At 42.5% G+C, this 20832-nt stretch overlaps 1 protein-coding gene across 1 annotated transcript in view; it reads right to left on the bottom strand.

Moving 5' to 3' along the window:
• Positions 1–20832, bottom strand: part of PTPRG (protein tyrosine phosphatase receptor type G) — a 408111-nt gene that overhangs the window by 33399 nt on the left and 353880 nt on the right. The window contains exon 14 of the mRNA XM_068408918.1: positions 7363–7454. Within this exon, the coding sequence (XP_068265019.1) occupies positions 7363–7454 (92 nt within the window). The remainder of the gene's footprint in view (positions 1–7362; positions 7455–20832) is intronic.

Below are 20832 nucleotides of genomic sequence, written 5' to 3'. Positions count from 1 at the left end.
ACTAAATAGGGATGTAAAGCCCAAATATGTCTGTATTTGGTCTATCTCTAGAAAAGTGGCTGATCATAAAGAATGTTGCAAGGATTAATAGCATATCCTTGGGTAAAATTCTGCCCCAGTAGAGGTTATTGAAAAAATCCTATCAACTCCACTAAGGTCAGGTATTCACGTCTATAGAGAAGCTTAGACAAAAATCTCTGAACCTACAGACTGAGTGTATACTCTGAAGTGCACACACTTACAGAGGTCAGAAACTTCACATGCAGCTCGAATTTTGGCACTGACTGAATTTGAAACGTTTGAGCAGGCAACTCCACAGCCATATCCTGCCCTAACTCACGCAAATACGGGACTCCATGAGTAATTCCACATGTAAAAATGGGTGGTAGCCAGCTTTCTTCAAACCCTTTTAGATTTAATGCATTTCAATTATATATGTTTATATAGTCAGAGCCTTTAATTCTGCAGTATAATGGCTGTCCTTGCTTAACTATTTAAAAATAAGAACACAGCTGAAGCCATTGTGTTTCATTTGGAATAATTAATTTTTCTGACTGATCACATTGCTTCCTGTATAAAAAAGGGCCAGAAATATAAGAACAATTTTATTTGTAAAACATTAGTATCAATTAATTTATGATAAAACAAAGTAATTAAAAACCCCTTAGTACTGAGAAGGTGTCTGCTTTCTGTGGAGAGCATATCTACATAAATACTAAACAGGCAGTACAGTAGGCTTCATTCTAGGAGATCAAACTACCTGCTGAAGCCCGTTAAGGCTGGCATCCTCCTGAAGTCACTGACCTCAGTAATTAAGACAAATTATAAATTAAAATAAATTAAGATAAATAATAAATTACTAAGAGTTGATTACTGGGGACACTATTGCTCGTTAATGCTCACATTTTTGTAACCATGTGTTTATCGAGTACTGTTTTTAATAAAAACGCCTTTCAAAGTGAAAAGGCATGGAAAACACTATGAATTCATTTGAAAGTCCTGGATAGGTGGGCGTGTTGAAAGAAAAACACAGAAGTCCTTCCAGCAAGATAATTGCTATCTATTTGTTATAATCAAGTCAAATGAACACAAGGGCAGGTTTCTGCTAAGGGGAGACACATGAAAAAGCAGAATGTGAAAAATCACCTATGTAATATTGTAGTTACATTCATCTCTCTCGCTTCAAGATTTAACCTACTATAATGCTATTAGCCATGTGTCAGTCAGGAATATAAAGATGTTAATGATAAAATTTTATATGTGTCAAAATAAGAGCTCAGTTTAAATCTGCTTGTACAAATCTTAGATTAGGTTATCATTAATTATAAATGTAATAGCAATCCACTTCTTCCCTTTAAGCAAAAACCCAATTTCAGGCCAAGAGAATGAAATAATGTGAATTTTCCCTTAGCACAGACATTAAACATGATCTTATTTGGTATTTCCTGCTAAGGAACACAATTTTAATCTCTCACATTTCCATCCAAAAGTCTCAGTTGTGTCATCAATTACATACATGCCTTACATTTAAGCACATGGAGGTTCAACTCCAGGGCTCTGCAGCCCAGCATGATGGCTCTCAGAAAAGGATCTATCTGCATTTCACATGGCCACCACGAAAACATGTTTTTGGGTGATTTAGCGAACTCCTGAAGCCTCCATTACAAGTACCATGATTAGACACCATACCATAACTTCTTCAGTGTGCTGCAGGAGCAGCAGTTTGTAGCAGAGAAAAAGGAAGGTGGATGTTCCCTAAAATACCTTGGTATTTTCTTGGCTGCAGAGGATGGCTGTGTTTGCAATATTACATTCATGAATTTAATTGAAGCTGAAGATAGGTACAATTCACAATATGGTGCTGCAACATAAATCCACAGGGAGCAGAAAGCAGAAATAAAGTCTTAAACAGCTGAAGAGCACTACCTCTGTGCTCAGTGAAGAGCTTCATGCCCTTGAGAAGTAAGTCCTCAGCTGCAGTTAGCACTTTTCCTCATACCTTGCCAGTCTCTAGCACAGAGAATCACTGTGCTCAGTACACTGTCACTGTAGTGGCCACAGACATGGCTTCGTGCTCCGCTCTTTAGCTCTTGGGATGCAACTTGAGACAGCTACATCTTAGCAGAAAATAGTATGATACCAAGTCTCTGTTGGGAACCTGCAGTTTCCCTGTCAAATGAGAGACCTCTTGGTACAGTCTCTATTGAGTGGATGCTACCAGAAGATATCAGAAGTGCAGGAACTGAGCTTGTAAAAAACACATCAAGTCTAACCACTGAAGTTTGTCAGGAAAGGAAAGGCAACTATGGTTATTGAAGGAATAAGGAAGGTTTCAAAATTCTGCAGACATTTAACAGAAGCTAAGAGTTAGTAAGATGGACTCTTGATGGGACTCCTTCTTGTAACCATGAGAAGACAGAGGGAAATGAAGGAGGGTCATGGCTGCACTGGCCTTCACACCCTCGCATGACTGCATGAGGTGATCAAGACACCTTTTCACTGCAACATACTTGGCTACCCCACTATTTCCTGGGCTTACGCACCCGCACTGAGTCATTCTTGAAGAAGCAGGAGAGTGTTTCTCCATCAGATTCTGCCACTGTTTTTTTTAAATACAGTATTCATAAACTCCAGTACTAGTTAAAAAATTAATTTTCTGCTCTTTACACCTAAAACTGCATGCACCTTGATCCAAGCACTGGGAAGTGCTCCTGAGCCTTGCAGCCTAGACACAGCTGAAATGACTGGCATCACATCTGAGACATTTTACATATACTAAAAATGGTGAAAGACATCTGGAATAATATGCTAAATGAATCAGCTGTGTTGGCCAGCTGTTGTGTTCTTTATGAGCCATCCTTCCCTGGACCACGGCCAAGACTATGCAAAGTTTTCAGTTTTGCCATAGGGTCAAGCCTCAACTATCTCTGCACTGATCTCACAACAAGTCCTGCTGACATGAGTGCCACAGCGTCTGTTGTGGCCATGGGCTGGGCAAGGAACCAGTAAAGCTCCAGCAAGCTCCAGAACAATGCACCACCCAAAAGCAGGAAAGCTCTGAAACAAAGGATAGGAGGAGGAGGGTAGAAGTGGAATTTGTGCTAGTTCCACTATTTGATATCATCTAAGTTGCACAGAGGTGCACTTCTGCACTGCTGTCGTGGAGCAGGTCTTGCGATGAGAAGAAAGAAAAACTGATAAGGGATGCATTTTATTTTGCAGTGCTGCAAAACATACAGGTCAGCAGCTATGATGCTGCTGTTATTCTTACTTATCCAACTCTATCAAAAAGGATCAAGTCCAGAAACGTTTTAACCAGACACTGACCCAGCTATGGAAAAAGAAAACCAAATGGGAACAGGAGCTGGTTTGCTGAGAAAGAGATCTTGCCAAGACCAAATGTTATAGTGAAGAGATCCAGGCAAAGATGATATAGACATGGCCAAAATTAACCGAGCATGGAGGCAAAGGGAGAAGATATGGAGAAATAATTTTGTTGGGCTGAACGGCAGGGGAGTTTCCGAAATCTGCCATTGATTACAGATGCATTACTGTCAGGCGCAAGGCTTATGTGAGTTTAGATTTATACCTCAGTTGTAATATCCAGTGGGTGACTCAGTTAATGATAGCTCCTTCGTCCTGTGTTTCTCTAGATCAAGCAGTGCAGATGATTATGAATAATTATAACAATTTGGGTCTCAGAGCAAATTTGCACAGATAAGTACATGCCTATGGGTGATGTGGCTTCATGCACAATAATTAAGCACGTACGCCATGGGAAGTGAAATAGAAAATGGGTAAAATCATTCCTTTATAAGAAGATTTTTTTAGATTTTGGACCTGAAAAGTTGTACTGTGTGCCTCTTGCAGGTAGCTGGCAGATTGATTTTAGATTTCACTGACCTGAGAAAATAGAGGGTTTGGCTAAACAAGAGCAGAATGTGGTGCAGAAATAAACACAAAAGCTACCTCTGAGCATGCCGACACGTCCCGGAGCAGAGCGGTGGCATGCGGAGACACCAGCGCTGCTTCTGAAACCTCTCAAGCTGCGTCAGGACGTCGCTGCGCCTGGCTCCCAGACACCTGGCAGAGCCACCCCACACCTGGGCCAGGACCAGCCAACCCAAACCCGCTCGGCTTCCTCCAACCGGCAGCTCACTGCATGCTGTAGATGGGCCTTGGCAAATCTACTAAATGTCTTCAGACGCGTTGCTCTAAATTGCCATCAGTGTGGCTGCTTGCATGTAACTGAGAGTAGAAGTTGGACCATTGAATTGTAACAGGTATATACATGGTTCCATGGGGATATATTCAAATTTGTTTTGTAAGGACAGGGTTTCACAAGCTAACAAGGTTACTTTGAAAAACTTGCTTTTGTGAAAATGCCACTTAATATTTTGCTTCTAAGATCAACGTGGGTCTCTTTAGCTCAGAGAAGAGGAGACTGAGGGGTGACCTCATTAATGTTTATAAATATGTAAAGGGCAAGTGTCATGAGGATGGAGCCAGGCTCTTCTCAGTGACATCCCTTGACAGGACAAGGGGCAATGGGTGCAAGCTGGAACACAGGAGGTTCCACATAAATATGGGGAAAAACTTCTTTATGGTGAGGGTGACTGAACACTGGAACAGGCTGCCCAGAGAGGTTGTGGAGTCTCCTTCTCTGGAGACATTCAAAACCCGCCTGGACGCGTTCCTGTGTGATATGGTCTAGGCAATCCTGCTCCGGCAGGGGGATTGGACTAGATGATCTTTTGAGGTCCCTTCCAATCCCTAACATTCTGTGATTCTGTGATTCTGTGAAGGAAGACTTCCTCACACCTTCTGGCAGCTTCCAGAGGAAAAGTTCAGAGGCTTATAATTTTGTCAGTTGCGATCAGTTCAAAGGGGAGTTCTGTCATTTAATGTTTCTAAGGCATTTCAGTGTGCTGCCTACGTGGGACCAGCAGCTGACGTCAGAGAAGAGTGTCATTTAGCAGCAGGTATATGGGGGAAAACAGGCCTCTTCTACGTCTCCAAACAAGGAAAATGTTTAGGAGAGCTTCAAGATCTTTCCAGGAAGTATCTCCCACCTTTGGAAAAAGCCAACATAGCAGGAATTTATCTCTGCTAACTTTGAGCCTCATTACAGACTCCCTTGTACAGGTAATAGTTAATAAACAGAGGCACATCCAGAGGGTGATTTGGCTTTTGATGGCCTCAGTAGTTTTACTGTCAGTGCCAAGATCTTACAGTTCATCAGTTCATTCTCTCTTAAGACCTTCAGGGCATGATTCAGCTTCAGATTAAGGCACCTCCATTTGGATGCCTGTATGCAGGTGTCTGAACGTCTATTATATCCACAAAAATCCTTTCATTAAATTGGGAATTTGAAGGCTGGATTCACCTTTGCATCTAACTAGACTAAACCTCTGTCTGAGGGCCAGCTCTTCACGTGCCTTAGCGCTCATCAACAGCCCTTGCAGATTTTTGACTACAAAGCTTCTCAAGGTGTCTTGCAGTACTTGCTCAGCAGGTGCCTTAATCTGCAGTACCCATTCTCAGGGGTGAGCAGCTCTTTCTTAGTATTACTAAACCTCAGCAGACCACAGTGTGCACTGCAGTGATGGTAGGTAGCATCGTGTCAACCTGGTGTAAGTGCTGGCTTTATGGTATCTACCACCTGCGCAATTTTAATGGAACTTCTTCAGCCTATATTACAATTTATATGAATGCCATCCAGTCTTTAATGGACTGACCATCAAAACATCCCTGTGAAACAGGGAAGAACCACTGTCTCAACAACACAGACCGCAGCATGAAAAGATGGAGCTTTCTGCAGGTTTCTTTATCTAAGAAAAAATTGTCTCAATTACAGTAAAAAAACTATACATTGGCCAAAGAGACCTCTCTGAGGGGAGAATTTCTCTCCTCCCACTACTTTGTGCTTGTAATCCCCCGGGCTTTGACACTGCTCTGCACAGAGCCCAAGTTAGCCCACACTCCCCTTCCTCACAAGTCCTATGGAGGTATCACATGAGAGCAGGCATGGTGGGACCATTAAACTGACTGCCAAAAGCAGCCCCAACAGGGAAGTGCACCTCCTGGTTTTAGAGTATGAAGAATGGAGCTCTCCAACTATTTAGGTTCTTTTGTGAAAACTCATTGCAGGTGGTCTAAAAAGAAAACCTCCCATCACCCTAACGGAGAAGAAGAGTGGCTCCTTGTGAAAGAAGTGAGGTAGTCAGGACATGCATCTTGGTCTGCCACAGAAAGGAGAGCAGATGATAGCATGTTTTCTTTTATTTTCACTGGCACAGCATCAGACTGCAAGGCAAACTGCCTAACGATTTCTGCAGCAATGTAATAGCTAACCTTTCATATTAGTTCCCATGGGTACTTTGAAAGACTCTTTCTAGAAAGGAGTTACACATCTACTGAATAAAATCAAGCAAAATGTAACTGGATTCTTTCACCTTTCTAGGACGCATGTTTTTCAGCGTCTCAGAGATGGCTTTGTATGTTTTTTGGTAAAATGAATCTAATTAGCTGCAGATTGAATCCTAGACCAGTGACACAAATTACAGAACATGACAAGGAAGCTTAAAACACCTTGAAGCAACAGGTACAAGCGTTTGACATACTGAGGTCAATACAACACTTTGGGTATCTTAATTCTGCCTGTGAAACCAAGCAACATCAAACAAAGCAGCGGCTGCAAAGGCCACTGTAACACCAAGCTGCTCTCTGTCATCATGGCTTAAAGGGAGCTGGATCCTGCATTTGATAATTCCCAGGGGAAACGCCTCTTGAAGAGAGAATAGTGCTGAACTCTTGCTTTCAGCATCGCTCTCGGTATAGCTGAGAGGAGAATTTGACCTTTGGTAACTTGATTAATACCAAATTAACAGATGGCTTTGGACTTTACTTGAGATTGTTTGCTTATCCTTGTGTCTTGCTTTCCCCTCCCAAGACCCAGCAGACACCACCTCTGCACATGCTGAAAGTGGGGGGCAACTCCCCCAGCCTTGAGAGAGCAGTGGAGCTGGATCTCCCTCATCCACAACCTGACCTGATGGAGCAGCTGGTTTCACCTTGGATGCAATGCCTTAGTGTTTTTAAGAAGTGTTACTCATGTTTTTGACATTTTACAAAGGTTATTCTGAGATTTCTATTAAAACAATGTGGGAGAGGCGCCTATGGAAAAATACAGCATTGGCACTCAGAGCCCCATTGCAAAGCACCTTAAATTAAATGAAGCAGCACTGATACAACAAATTTCTACCATAAAACCATGGTTTATCACAAGCATAACCTTCTCTTCTTTATGTAATTAAAACAGACTCCAAGTAGAACAAACACAGGAGATTAAGCCCGTCTTACCTGGAATAGGTATAATGGGAATACTTTCATTGGGGACCACACGGGGGGAACTGCTGTCCTCCACATAGAAATGGGCAGTCTGAAAACACTTTCTGTTAAAGGAAAAAAAAAGTAGATTTAGGGTGTGAAAAACTGCCCTCTGAAAAAATAGCCAAAAACTTTTGCACATGTTCTGCTTTTCTATTTCTGTTCCATTTCTGCTCCATACTTTCAGACATTATAGTTTTAAAACATTGATGCATGAAAACATATGTGCGTTTTCTACAATTACAATCCTAATTCCAGATACTGGTGTGCTCTAATTCACTGACATCTGACATCAGCTCATCATAAATGCCTCTGTATATTATTGCTAAGTACTATTGAATATGAAATTATACTCACAAAAGCGAGCGGTTGAAAAACAGGTTTCAAACACATCATTCAGAAAGAAACTCTGCACACAAGAAACATATTCAGCATACAGTTCAATCCAAAACCCACCCAAGACAGTAGCATTTCCAGGGAAAATACACTTACTGTAAAAGTTTCTGCTGTTTAACAGCCGACAGACAGTAATACAGCATCTGTAACTGCTGCATGTCATGATGTTCTGCTATGAAAGTTATCCTTCAAACATTACGTTTGATTGTTTTTTAACACTAAAGCCATATAACCATCCCATCCTCCTCCTGCAAACTTGTATTACATATGCTGCTACAGAAAAATGCAATAGACACTTAGCTTAGGCCCCAGGACTCATCTCTGGAAAGGCCTATAAAGAATAGGAGAACTTACATCCACCTGACTCTTTTTTACCTGTATTTAATGCAAAGCAGAGAGCACAAGCTGGTCATCACAGAAAAGGTACTGAGCAGAATCACATCAAGAGATCCGAGGAGACTCTGCATGGTGATGTTAACTGAGGCAGGGTTTTCCAATACCAGCGTCACTGCTCATTGCTGACTTAATGAGCTGCTTGAGGCTGGAACTGAATATTTAATGAGTCTTGCTTGGTGTGAGCAGCTATTGTGGCAGGAGAAGGGTCTGCTCTCATCTGTCGGGGCGCTTAACAATAGCTTTCCATTGCAGAAAGATCCCCCTCATTGCAGCCCTTCATGAACTGCCCCTCAACACCTGGGCAAAGTTTGCAGGTGGCCTCGTGAGCTGTGCCTTTTGTCAAGGTGCCGGTTCCCTTGCTCAAACACATTTGCACGTTGCAGCTTATAAGTTTCTGCCTTGCAGTCTGCCCCTCTGTAATTCGGGCATTGTGCTCTCCATGGCGAGCCTGCTCCACAGAGCTGGCTTTGCTGACATCGTCAGAGTAATTTGTGCTCCCTTTGTTTTCAACATCCATACATGCCACAGAGCAAAAAAAGTCACTGAAAATTAAACCACTCTCTTAGGCAAAACCAGACACTAAAATAATCACGGGCGCTTGCTTTCTCTGCATTTGTATGTCCTACTGCAGAGTCCCAGGGCTTTACAATGCAAGCACATGCTACGGCAGCACAAGTACAACTTAAGACAATACAGAAGCAGAAGAGAGTGGGGTTCACAGCATGGAGTAACTGTCTCGGAGCAGCTTTCTATTTTCAGGCACGATGTCTTGCATTGTGCTGAAGTTATTTATTTAGTGAGTATGCTTTTGTTAAGAAACACCATAAGGTGAATTCACACACAAGGATGCAAGATGTGCAATAGTCTCACAGCATTTAAAAACATCGGGTGAACTCCCCCCACGCTACTTGCTCCCTGTTCTCATTTTTTTTTGGCAGCCTTTATTTTGGACAATGCACACCCTGGGGGCACGCAGCAGAATAAATCAGTGACACATAAAGAAGAGACTATGAATATGAAACAGGCAAAAATGTTCCTGATTTTGATGTATTTGGGGCTCTTTCCCTTGAGTCAATACTACAAAAATCCTTGAACAGCTTCTCCCGGTAATGAAGGCCTTAAGAAGGTGTTTGATAAAAAGACAGACCTTTATGAAGGGATTTACAGGATTTTTTTAAGCTGATGATACTTAAGAAAAGCAATTATTTTTTGTAATTTGTTATTTTATACTCCGAGAGGCTCTGATAGGCTGGCATTATGGTTTTTTATGCAGCCGTAAGACAGCTTTTTCTTAATATCCTCAAAATATGTAATTGTGTTGGATAATCACATCGTGCGGTATTGTAAGGCCCATGATGGCGATAGCTGAATACTCAGTCCACCATATCTCTGCTAAGCACAATGTTGGAATAACAATGTATTAAATGAATATTTCACATAGTAAAGTTTTCTGCAGTCATTAACGTCATTAACAATTCTGTATTTTATTCCTGGAAGACTTTCTGCAGCTGTTTTAAAAAGGCAGTCACCGTGGAATTTGACTAAAGGTTTTCTCAAGTCACAAACATCATGCTAAAATACACTCTTGTCTTATGTATATACATATATAATACAGCATGCTCATTACTTTACAATGCTGGATACTGGCCCATTAGGTGAAGACATGCCTCTCAAACTCTTTTTTTTCACTTGCTCGTAATTTGCTGTAAATATTCCAAGTTCAGCCTCTACAGCTGAGCTCGCTGTGCACAGGCCATCACATCCCTGTCCTGGTGACTCCCTCCATGTCTCAGGGGCTCCCGGTGACAGCTGAAGGCTGCACTGATGGTACTATGCAGGCTCAAAATTGAGAGCAGGATAAAGTGGATTGATCTTTAAAAGACCTTTTACAATAGGTTTCACAAACTCACTGGATGAATTTTCCAACCAATTCTGCTTACTGGCTCTGTTTCCTACTCCTGCATCTCTCCTCTGTGCAGCTCCAGGCGGGAGGACACATCTCGGGGCGCCAGGCAGATGCCTCCAGGCCCCCAGTTCAGATAATGTCTGTTTTTCAGCCTGGGATGGACTGGGTGAAGAAACGCCTGAGCCCAAGAAGAGGCTTTTGCAAAGTCATGTCTGGTTTGTAGTAATAAATACTGATAGCTGAGATCAAGGCTACTGAAAGGCATTTCAGACAATTTAGTGTCTGCCTTCTCCCCCAGTTTAGGATGCTCCTTTCTGTCCCCTGGCATTTCCCCTACCCCTTACCTTTCCCTCAGTACACAAACCTTAAGTGGCAGCAGTTGCTAAGGCTACAAGACGCTGCAGTAAATCTGTGTGCGTGTATGGGGAGGGCTGGATAAAGGAAAAGGATGAGAGCAGAAAATTGCTTGTTTCGAGTCACTGGAGAAGCAGCCTTGGAGAGAGGTGGGAGTGGATGCAGGACTAGACAAGGTGCAAGCCTACAACTGTTTTCACATGAGCACTTCAGCACTTTTAAGCCCGGTGTGTATACATGTGCAGATGTTTGCACCTGTGTGCCCATTTGCTCAGGAAACCAACACCATCAGCAGAAAAAAATAACAGATTTTTTTCTGACAGAAGTAGTCCTTAGTGAATGAGCAATCAGGACTTGTCAATGGCATAAATGATTATTAAAATCTTAACAACTGAAACACTTATTTTAGAGTAATTCTTGCATTTCTGCAGCACTGGTTGAGGAAAAGCAAATCACAGCCTTGATTTCACTTCCAGAAGATCACGGAGAGCCCACATCTTTTCTGCAAAATACTGAAGAGTCCATTGTCTCTGAAATATGCCTGTGTGCAGTGAAGCACACCGTTTTCTCTAGCCCCATATGTTTTTCTGGCTCCCTTTCCCTGGGGTACAATAACTGTGCGAGATTGTGGTGATCAGACACACAGTTGTCACATATGGACCAAAATGCAGAAAGTAAAACACTGCGAGATTAGCATCTCCCCAGAGAAGGAGCAGAGGCAGGGTCTGGAATGCAAAGACGACGCAGGGGAGAGCATCCCCCTGCCCAGAATCCTTTTGCAGAGACACTGGCAGTGAGTTATTAAAGCAAACTAAAAGGATGCAAAGACAAGAGCAGCAGCATCTTATTATCAAGCTGAAAGCATAAAAATATGCCAAGAGATGGTCCTGATTAGCTGGGTCAAATGCTTGTTCCATCTCCACTGAGCAAAATACCAGATTAGCTTCTGTAGAAGAAGAGATGCCTCATGAGATTCTGACACTCAAAACAGGTTTCCTTGGTTATTAGCTAATAAACCTCAAGCAGCTTCTCCTTTATACTCATCTAAACACAAGAGAGAGAACCACATCACATAATGGCCTGAAAGCATGGATGCATTTTATCTTCACGTAGAAGACAGCGCCTTAGTGTTTAGTTAATAGTGCCTCCAATACAAACACACGGTGCACCCTGCAGTCGATGGGAGTGCTGGGAATAGCTCTGAGGGCAGCGTTTGGCCTTCACTCCTCTGTACTCCGCCTAGCGCAGGCAGCATCCCCTGATCTGTGCTGACAGGTGAGTGATCTGCGCTGCTCCGGAGCAGCTGAGGCAGGGACAAAAGAAGTAAGGGATTATGGCAGAGGGGTAAGTGATGGCCTCCGCAGCGGCTGGCTGAAACCACCAGGACAGTGGCTGAATGCAGGAAAAAATCAAAGGGGAATGCTTCACTTTCTGGGGACACCCAAGAGCCATGTCCTGCCTCACACACTGAAATGACCGGCATGTTCATTGCTCCTTTGTTCACTAGGGATGTACTCCTTCTTCAGGTGTTTCTGTTGGCTGGAGCAGCATATATTCCCTCTCTGAGGCTAGCCAGATTTATATTACTTTATTTCTGTAATAGCATCTAGGAGCTCTAGGCTCTTGATTTCTTGCAACTACTCTCTTCTTGGGTCATTACCTCCTAAAGCATGACCAATTCAGGGGCAGATGGCTTGAAAGAGTTCTGGAGGCCTATTTGCTACTGTCAGAGCAGGGCAAACCTTGTCCTTTGGGTACCCTTCCTCCAGAAACAGCCTCCCACAGATGGGAGCGCTGCAGAATGTACATTTATTAACGCAGAGGCCAATAGTCCCTGTAGCCACCCTCACACACAGTCCTTAGATGGTGGGCAGAACAGGCAAGGCTGAAGACGAATCAAACCAGGATCTGTAACGGACTTCTAAACCAGGCTGCACAGGACGTGGCTTAGTCTTTATTGAATGCAACCTGGATACAGGCATTCACTCACCATGCTCCTCCATCACGGGGCGGGGGGGAGTCTGCAAAAAACTCCTGAACAAGTATCCAAAGACAGGAAACGATGCCTTTCACTACCTCTGCACATTCATTCTCACTTTCAATAGAAGAAAAGATGCTTCAGATTCTCGTTGAACTGTTCTGCATGTTTTCCAGGAGACACAATTAAGATTGGTTTCTGCTGGCACCAAAAACAGAGTATATATGCAGTCAAGTGTACTAGTAACACATGGCTCTGCACTTTAAACTAGCTGCACTATTCCTTGGCAAGCATTTGTCACTGTCAGAATTGGCAATGACTCCTCAGAAAAGAGCCGCAGACTACGGAACAACAGGAGCGCTGCAAATCATGACCATGTCACCAGCAGAGCAGTGGATGGGAGCCTGGACAACAGCTGTCTGCAGTCTGCATTGCTCTAGCTGGGGTCATCAGTCACTGATTTTTATGAGCAATAAAACCGACTCAAGCGTTAAGAAGAAAAAGAGAAGAGAAAACCACATGAAAAAAGCTGATCTTGTGAATATGAATAAGTGACCAGCATGGAGCAGTGGTGTTACGTTCATTGTTATCAGAGGGGCATCTGCATTTACTCTTTTTTGGCCAGAAAATGGCTTATATTGCCCCAATTTTCTACAATTATTTTCCTTCCCAGGTCTTAACGCTTAATGATCGGAATTCAAAAGTCGAGTTATAAAAGAACCCATGCTATGTTGGAGTTGTAAGGCAGTGAAGGCTGACCGAACTTGAGCTACGGGAGGATATACAAAGTAGGAATGTACAAAAACCAAGAGAATAAAGGAAAGCTGAAAAAGGAGGAAAATTTCCCTACAATAATGCTGATTCTCCTGCATATCCTTCCTGAAGACAATTTGCCTTCTCCCCACAAAGCAATTTCTGCCTGAAATCTTCTTGAGCAGTGTTAAGCATTGCACAGATATGGTAACTGGAGACATCTAGACAGTACCTGGAGAGGTTTCAGAAGTTCACAGTGTGCCAAGTCCTTGGCATCCTTTCCTAGACAGAATGGTGAAAAGTAGACTGTCCCTTTCAGGGGACTTCCTCTGGGCAAGGAGAAATGCTTTTTCACACTAGTGAGTTGTTGCGTACCCACACAGTCCCACAAAAGCTAAAAGGATCCAAATGCTAATCACTAGTCCAACCACACATACTTACAACCACACATTCTGCAGTATCATAGAGAAATAAAGACAGGAAAAAGGCTGGAAAAAGGCAGATGGAAAAAAAAGGTGGACAAAACTTTGAGACAGTATTTGTGATGAAGAACACACCACTAGTAAAATTGTCCATCTGAAAAACTAATCTGCAAACAAGACCAGGGATTTCTGACACAGAAAGACAGCTAATTTAATATTTATGGCCTGAATTTGCCAGCTGACTACACAGCTCTCCACAAAATTAAAAATCCTCTTCTTCCGATCCTCTGAGATCCTATCCTGCACCAGAGACTAGACACCCATCTACATCACATACGGTATTGAACTCAGACATTATACAAGAAATTATAATTTTAGAAGGGCATTCAAATAATTAAACAGTTAAGAAAGGACAATGCCCACCAAGGTGAGCTGCTTTCAAGTCCTCCCCCCTTCATCAGCTGCTCGACCAGAAAGTGCCCAGGTGGCCAATGCAGAAATGCACTTAGAAAGCTCTTTAACTGCAAATTATAAGTGGATAAATCTTAGTTTAACTCAGCACAAACATTTTCCACGCTTCCTTGTCCCATCTTCTTGGTGTCCCTGGAGAACAGCAAAGGCGATAGTGAAACCTTATTTGTGATGACACTTGGCCCTGTAACACTTGGTAGCTAATTACTCTCCTGGTGACCTCTGACAGAGCTAGCAGCATCAGACCTTCCCCTCCTGCTTTAATCAATACTCACAACAGCTGTGTTGGATATACTCAGCAATTTTACAGATGACTGAATGAGTTTACTTATCAGTATTTTCTACTGCAAGAGAACAAGCTCCCTGGTTACATGCATTACCACTCAAAACTTTAATGTCTCCAGGCAAAAATGCGGTAGAGAAAGCTATAGGTGGTATCTTAAAATGGTTTAAAAATTAGGCACGGTTTTAAAAACCAAAGGGAAGCCTGATGTATTAATTTTCCTCTCCCTGAGCCATCTATTTATTCAGTGCAACTTACATAACAAAGACTAGAAAATCACAGAGGAAAACAAAGACATACCTTTTCCAATCAAATAATACTGTAGGCAGTTCCTATAAAATGTGTACTTCCAATGCCCTAAACAACATGTAATATTAAAAAGGAGACTAAAACTTTCTCACAGAAGGAAGCTAAATTTAACCAAGTGAAGAGTTGTTCTGTAATCACAAGAACTGCAGCAATCAATGAAGATTGCCTCTTACTAGAGAGGAGCTTTTAGTAACACCTCTAAGAACTCAAAATTGGATATACTTGGTATTATCATTTCAAGACATGAATTCCCTTTGGGAGGAATCTCAGGAAAGGAAAGAATAAAAACAGGGAGGTTAAAATACAGGTACTTTTAAAGACAAAGTGTAATTCATCTGAATTGAAACTGTGTTATAAGAAAAACAATACAGAGACGATCCCACCCAAGAGAGGACAGCAGAAACTGGGTCCCTCCTTGGAACATTCACCTAAATGTCCCTAATTACTCTGCCTAATTACTCTCAAAATGAAAGAGCCCTTCTCTTTCCTTTGCAAAAATATTCTTTCCTTTGTCTGAATGGGACATCAGAACGTTCAACTGACAATTATTTTAGGTATCCCAAGCCACGGCCTGGGACCTAAGCATAACACAAAGACGTGCTAAAAATTTAGGTACAGTTTTTTCCTCTGTTTTGATGGCCCTGCTCATCTTCAGGCAGAAATGCCAGTTTGTTAAGTATAATGAAATACTCAATGGGAAGCTCCTTCTTTCTCAACAGACATGTCCACGTGCACCTGGACTAAAGCTGCATGGGAGAACTAGGAAGATTTCCCAACACTGCTGGACATATTTCATGCTTAGCTTATTTGAGGCCAGGATAAAATACTAAAAGTGTGATTATTTCCTTTCTCTTTTCATCACCGTGTATTTGGAGGGTGGGCTTTTTTCATTGGCCATTTCAAAAAGAAATAGCTACTTAAAAATTGTTATGGTCTCTCTGTTAACTCTATTTAGAACACAATTAGAAATGGCACAAAAAGGTACCTTTGGAAGCACAGCACAAAGGAAAAGAGCAGCTGGCACCAAAAGCAGAAAAACAAATTATTTAGTACCTGGCAGATAATGAGAATACTGAAAATACACTACTTAATGCTAGTGCTCTGACAGGGCTATGTACGTCACCTCATCACACTAATACAGACGGACCGGGTGGCAGCCAGCTGGCCCTCCTTCCCCACCCATCTCCCTGAAAGCAGAGATTTGTAAGCCACCAAATAATAAACCTGGACAGAAGTCTTGAGGATCATTAATCCTGCTATCAATCAACCCATTTGGAGAGTCGCTTCTCGCTGTCGCTGATACTAATCTGGTAGTGACTCGAGAGCTCTGGGGAAGCCTGGAATATGCGTGCCTGAGGAATTGCTTTAATGAGTTTCTTGCATTCAAAGGTTAACAAATGTGACACGGAAACACAAATATCAGAGACAATAAACTACCATCCACTGAACCAAACCACTGAGAAATACCGTGCTGTGTATTCTGCTGCGATATGCTGAAAACACCTCTAAGGAGCCCTGCAAAAACACCTGAGTCAGGCCCCAGTGACCTATCTCCGATGCCAGGAGAGACACAGGCATGTTAGTGCGAGCTCTGCCCGCTCCGATACTCCTTATCTGCGGGGCTAAGCACCCGGGGCACAGCTCTGCACTAATAGAGCTGTACTGCAGAGGAGCAAGTTGTATTTGCTGAAGTGGTGTGCTGGTTAAATCGGACAATCAGTGTGGTGTGAACATATCCACTGGGCTCCCTTGCTAAACACAACAGACCCACAGCAATTAACACATCAGAATAAGAAGTGCCTGCATCAGTAGGATCCTTCCAGTAGCATTTGCATTAATCAGTGCAGTATTTTCTGAGACTGTTTCTAAAACATAAATAGCATCAACAATAGCAATAATAACAACCACAGAAAATAAAACCAATGTATGTTTTAAATCACCATCTTCACAGACCAAATAAGCCATAAGAAAAATTCTAGAAATATTATAAGCAAATAACAGAGGCAGAGGTGACTGGAAGGATGATCATGAAAGTGCTTGAAGTGAGGAAGGGTTCCATTTTCAAAATATTTGTTAAGAAAAGGACATCTTTGAAGTTTCAGGCTTATAACCCACTCAAAGCTCCTTGAATTTTAGTGTCATGGAAATACACATTTATTACACAAAAAAGACTCGAAGTATGAGGCATATCAGAAAAGTTACCATGAGGTCTATTAGCAGGCTCCCAATTATATAGAAAAGTCAAGAATTGAAAAATCATAAAGTAACAGATGTAGAAGAGACTTTGCCTCTAAGAAATCAGTCAAAATTATTCTGAAAATTAGAAATTGCTTTCGTCCTCATGACACACTCTTTTTCAGTAAGTATACACTCGGGCAAACAAACTATTGCTTTCCTGTCGTCTTAATCAGTGTGTAGAAACATCTAACAAAAAAACTAATCACAGAAGGAGAACATTTTGATTCAAGATTAAAGTTCACTGCAGATAAGCAAAACAGGAGAAATTCAGTCAACCTATATTAATTATTAGATCCCTTAACATCAGATACATTTAATATATTTTCTATTTATAGACTGTTCTCTTTATTTGCACTATTTCCGAAGCTTTAATCTACCTTTTATTAAGCTCTTTATAACCTTTCAGTGTTGATAAATGTGGGACCAGGGAAAAGGAGAGAACAGCCCATAAGAATTGCAGTTTGCACCTTAGCAAAACCATATGAATGCTTCTCAATGTATGAAGAACTTGCTCAGAAGCAGACATGTAAATTAAACACAAGCTCTTGGCTCAGTATTTCCTTTTCTTGAAGCTCATGAGGTGACACGGCTGCACAGGCAGGCATGCCGTCCTCAAGGAACAGAGGAGATGTCTGCTCCTAGGTGAATTGTTCAGTCCTGACACTTCTAGCGATTTGGATTCACTTTCCTCCTACTGTATTTATGCATTTCATTTCCATGTTCTGATGCAATCTTTCAGGGTGCTTTTGCTGCTGTTAGTGTAGCAGTTAGACAGTAAGCTTGGGAGCAGAAAAGACAGCAGCAATCACCATGTCCAAGAATATGTGTTCAGGTATGCAGGCAAAGGGAGATTCCAGTGGGGACCGAGGTCCTGCTGTTAGACCCACTCCAGCTGTTTTCACCTCTGCTCATAACTGGGAACTCCGGAAGGGAGAGCCACCCTGCATGAAGACCTGGATAGGGTGGAAGAGGTGGCTAACAAGAACCTTATGAAGTTCAACAAATGTAAGGTCTTGCACCTGGGAAAACATAATCCAGGAGTGCAGCACAGGCTGGGATCTACCTGTCTGGGGAGCAGCTCTGTGGAAAGGGACCTGGGGGTCCTGGTGTACAAGCAGCTCAATACGAGTGAACAGGGTGCCGCTACAGCAAAGAAAGCCAACAGGATGCTGGGTTGCATCAACAAGGGCATCACCAGCAGAGATAAAGACGACTATCCCACTCTACTCAGCGCTTGTCAGGCCACACCTGGAATACTGTGTTCAGTTTTGGTCCCCACTATACAAAAAAGATGTGGACAGGCTGGAGAGGGCCCAGAGATGGGCCACAAAGACGATCAAAGGACTGGGAAGCCGCCTGCCATATGAGAAAAGGCTGAGAGAACCGGGTTTGTTCAGCCTTGAGAAAAGGTGGCTTAGGGGAGACCTCATGATCATGTTGCAGTATTTAAAGGGTGGCTACAAAGAAGATGGAGGCTCCCTTTTTACAAGGAGTCACATGGAAAAGATGAGGGGTAATGGGTACAAGTTGCTCCTGAGGACATTCTGACTGGACAGAAGAGGAAAATTTTTCACAATGAGAACAATCAGCCATTGGAATAATCTCTCCAGGGAAGTGGTGGATTCCCCAACATTGGACACTTTTAAGATTCGGCTGGACAGAGTGCTGGGCCATCTGCCGAGACTGTGCTTTTGCTAAGAAAGGTTGGGCCAGATGATCCTTGAGGTCCCTTCCAGCCTGGTATTCTATGATTCTATGAACTGTAGTAACAAGTTCCTGGTTTATTCCAGTATTTTAATTCAAGGAGTTTTGTGAGCTAAAAATGTTTAAAATGCAGACTAAACAGCAGAGTATTTTGCCACTATTTCTGGTAGCTTTGTCCCAAACATTTGGTTTCAGATCTGTGATTTCCTGTCGAGAACACACAAGTGTGAAATACTTGTTGATCCATTTATTCATTTGCCTCCTGGCTGATCATAGCCATTTTGACAGAATGGATAAATTGACTTGCTCCTCGTTAAGTTTTTTTTTTTTCACATGCTCCTCCATCAGACTGGAAGCACCACCCCAACTTCCCAGATGCTGTGCTTAGGTCTTTATCACTCCTGCACCCTCACTTTACATCCTGCAGCCTCCTTTTAGAGGCTCACAAAGCCAATTTCACACAATATCCAGTATGTCTGAAACGCCACAAACTCTCGCTATAGCAGCTTCTGCAACTCCATCTGCCAGATGAAAATGATACATAATATTTAGAGAAATTATTTTTGAACAATTCAAACCCAATGAACGCTCTACATCACTCTTTAAGACGTGAGATATATCTGTGACAATTGCACTTGTTTACTCCAGGCAGTATTTAACCATTTATCTACAACACGTCTCAGCAAATCATCTGTTTTTCCCAGTCCTGAAGAAACGCTGCAATCTGGAAAGGGAACAACTCTTGATCATTCTCATTGAGGAAATGGCAAAGGTAACAGCTTCAAGTGATCAGGCAAAGCCCTGTAACATCAGCACAAGATTTTCAATGCAAAGTCATTTCAGCAGGCTAACACGAGTCACTTTCCTCTGACAGACGTGTAGCAGAACACAGTGCATTTGATCGATGTGCCCTTTTATTGCAAAATATACTGTCTCCCTCCGGTTTGACTAGAGCAACGGGATGCAGCATTACCAGGAAAGGGCCAAAGAATGCAAACTTGGCACCACAGAGTAACTAAGTATTGATTCATGGATATCATGAGACATTCAAGGGGGACAGGTCCCAGGCTCCAAATTATGCTCCACTCTTGTACTGCCCCCATTGCTATGATTACAGCAAGTTCACTTACAATTTGCTGCTCACTCTTCTAATTGGATTCCTGCAAAGGGCAGTTTGCTGTGTCACGAGCTTGTCACTTTATATCCTGCTTTAACTCCAAATCACTCAATTAATATTAAATTCCATTTATTATAAAAGCAGTTGTTTCTACCCATATGATGCTATCAGCAGCCATCTGATTAATATTTATTTCCACAAAGCAGCCCACTGATGCTAAGATCTCAGATACAGCGAGTAACTTTAAAAGGGGAAAATATGTGAAGCCAAGAAGGTCGAAACAGAACATGAGCTCTAACAGAAAACATCCAACCCATATGAATTTAACTCCTTATTCGTAGAAAACTGAGTAAATACAATAAGGTTGGTAGAGAGCAATGACAATGCTAAAATTAATCCAGTCACCAGAAAAAAAACGAGGAGTGAGGTTGCCAATGCATCTCTCTCTGGGGTGCGGAGTTGCTGTCCGGCGCACCAAGGAAAGAAGATGCCGGAAGAAGGCATGGAAGGAGAATGCTCATCTGCTGCCTATTCCCCTGTGAGCAGAGCTGTCTGCTTTCCAGGCTTCAAAAAAAAAAAAAGGAGAACTGTGGATAACCTTGAACCCTGGGCTAAGGTTGGTTTAAAGCCCCTTTTCTTCAGCATCCTTTTCTGTGCTCAGCACACAGGGAATTAGCACAATCTGTCCCAGCTTGACAGTGTGGAAGCCAACGGGACCCTTGCCATCCAAGGAGTGAAGGAGGAGAGGGCTACAGATGGTTTAAATGTTTTAAAAAACACTGGTATAAAGCTCTCTTGCACGCTTTCAGTACAAGGTAGCATGGCTAAGGAAAGAGAGAACATCCAAATGCAAGCTCAAACCCTACAGACAACACTGCAACCCACCGAAATCTCAGAGTCGCAATAAAACAGACTTCTCATTTCCCCGCAGGCCTAACTGCAGCTTGGGTTATCACAAATGCTGGGGAAACGGGAGCATTTCTTGCATGTTCGGAAGCGCCCAGCTGCTTCTCAGGCAGAACGCTCCCGAGAGTGAGATTACACATTCAGACATGGTGAGATGAAGCAGCTGCTGAGAATGTATATCAAATACTGTGATTTCTTCTCTTCTGCTCT

This window comes from Nyctibius grandis, chromosome 10 (assembly GCF_013368605.1).
Source record: "Nyctibius grandis isolate bNycGra1 chromosome 10, bNycGra1.pri, whole genome shotgun sequence".
NCBI lineage: Eukaryota > Metazoa > Chordata > Aves > Nyctibiiformes > Nyctibiidae > Nyctibius > Nyctibius grandis.
The sequence above is the reverse complement of the archived record's forward strand: the minus strand, read 5'-3'. Positions and strand labels throughout refer to the sequence as shown.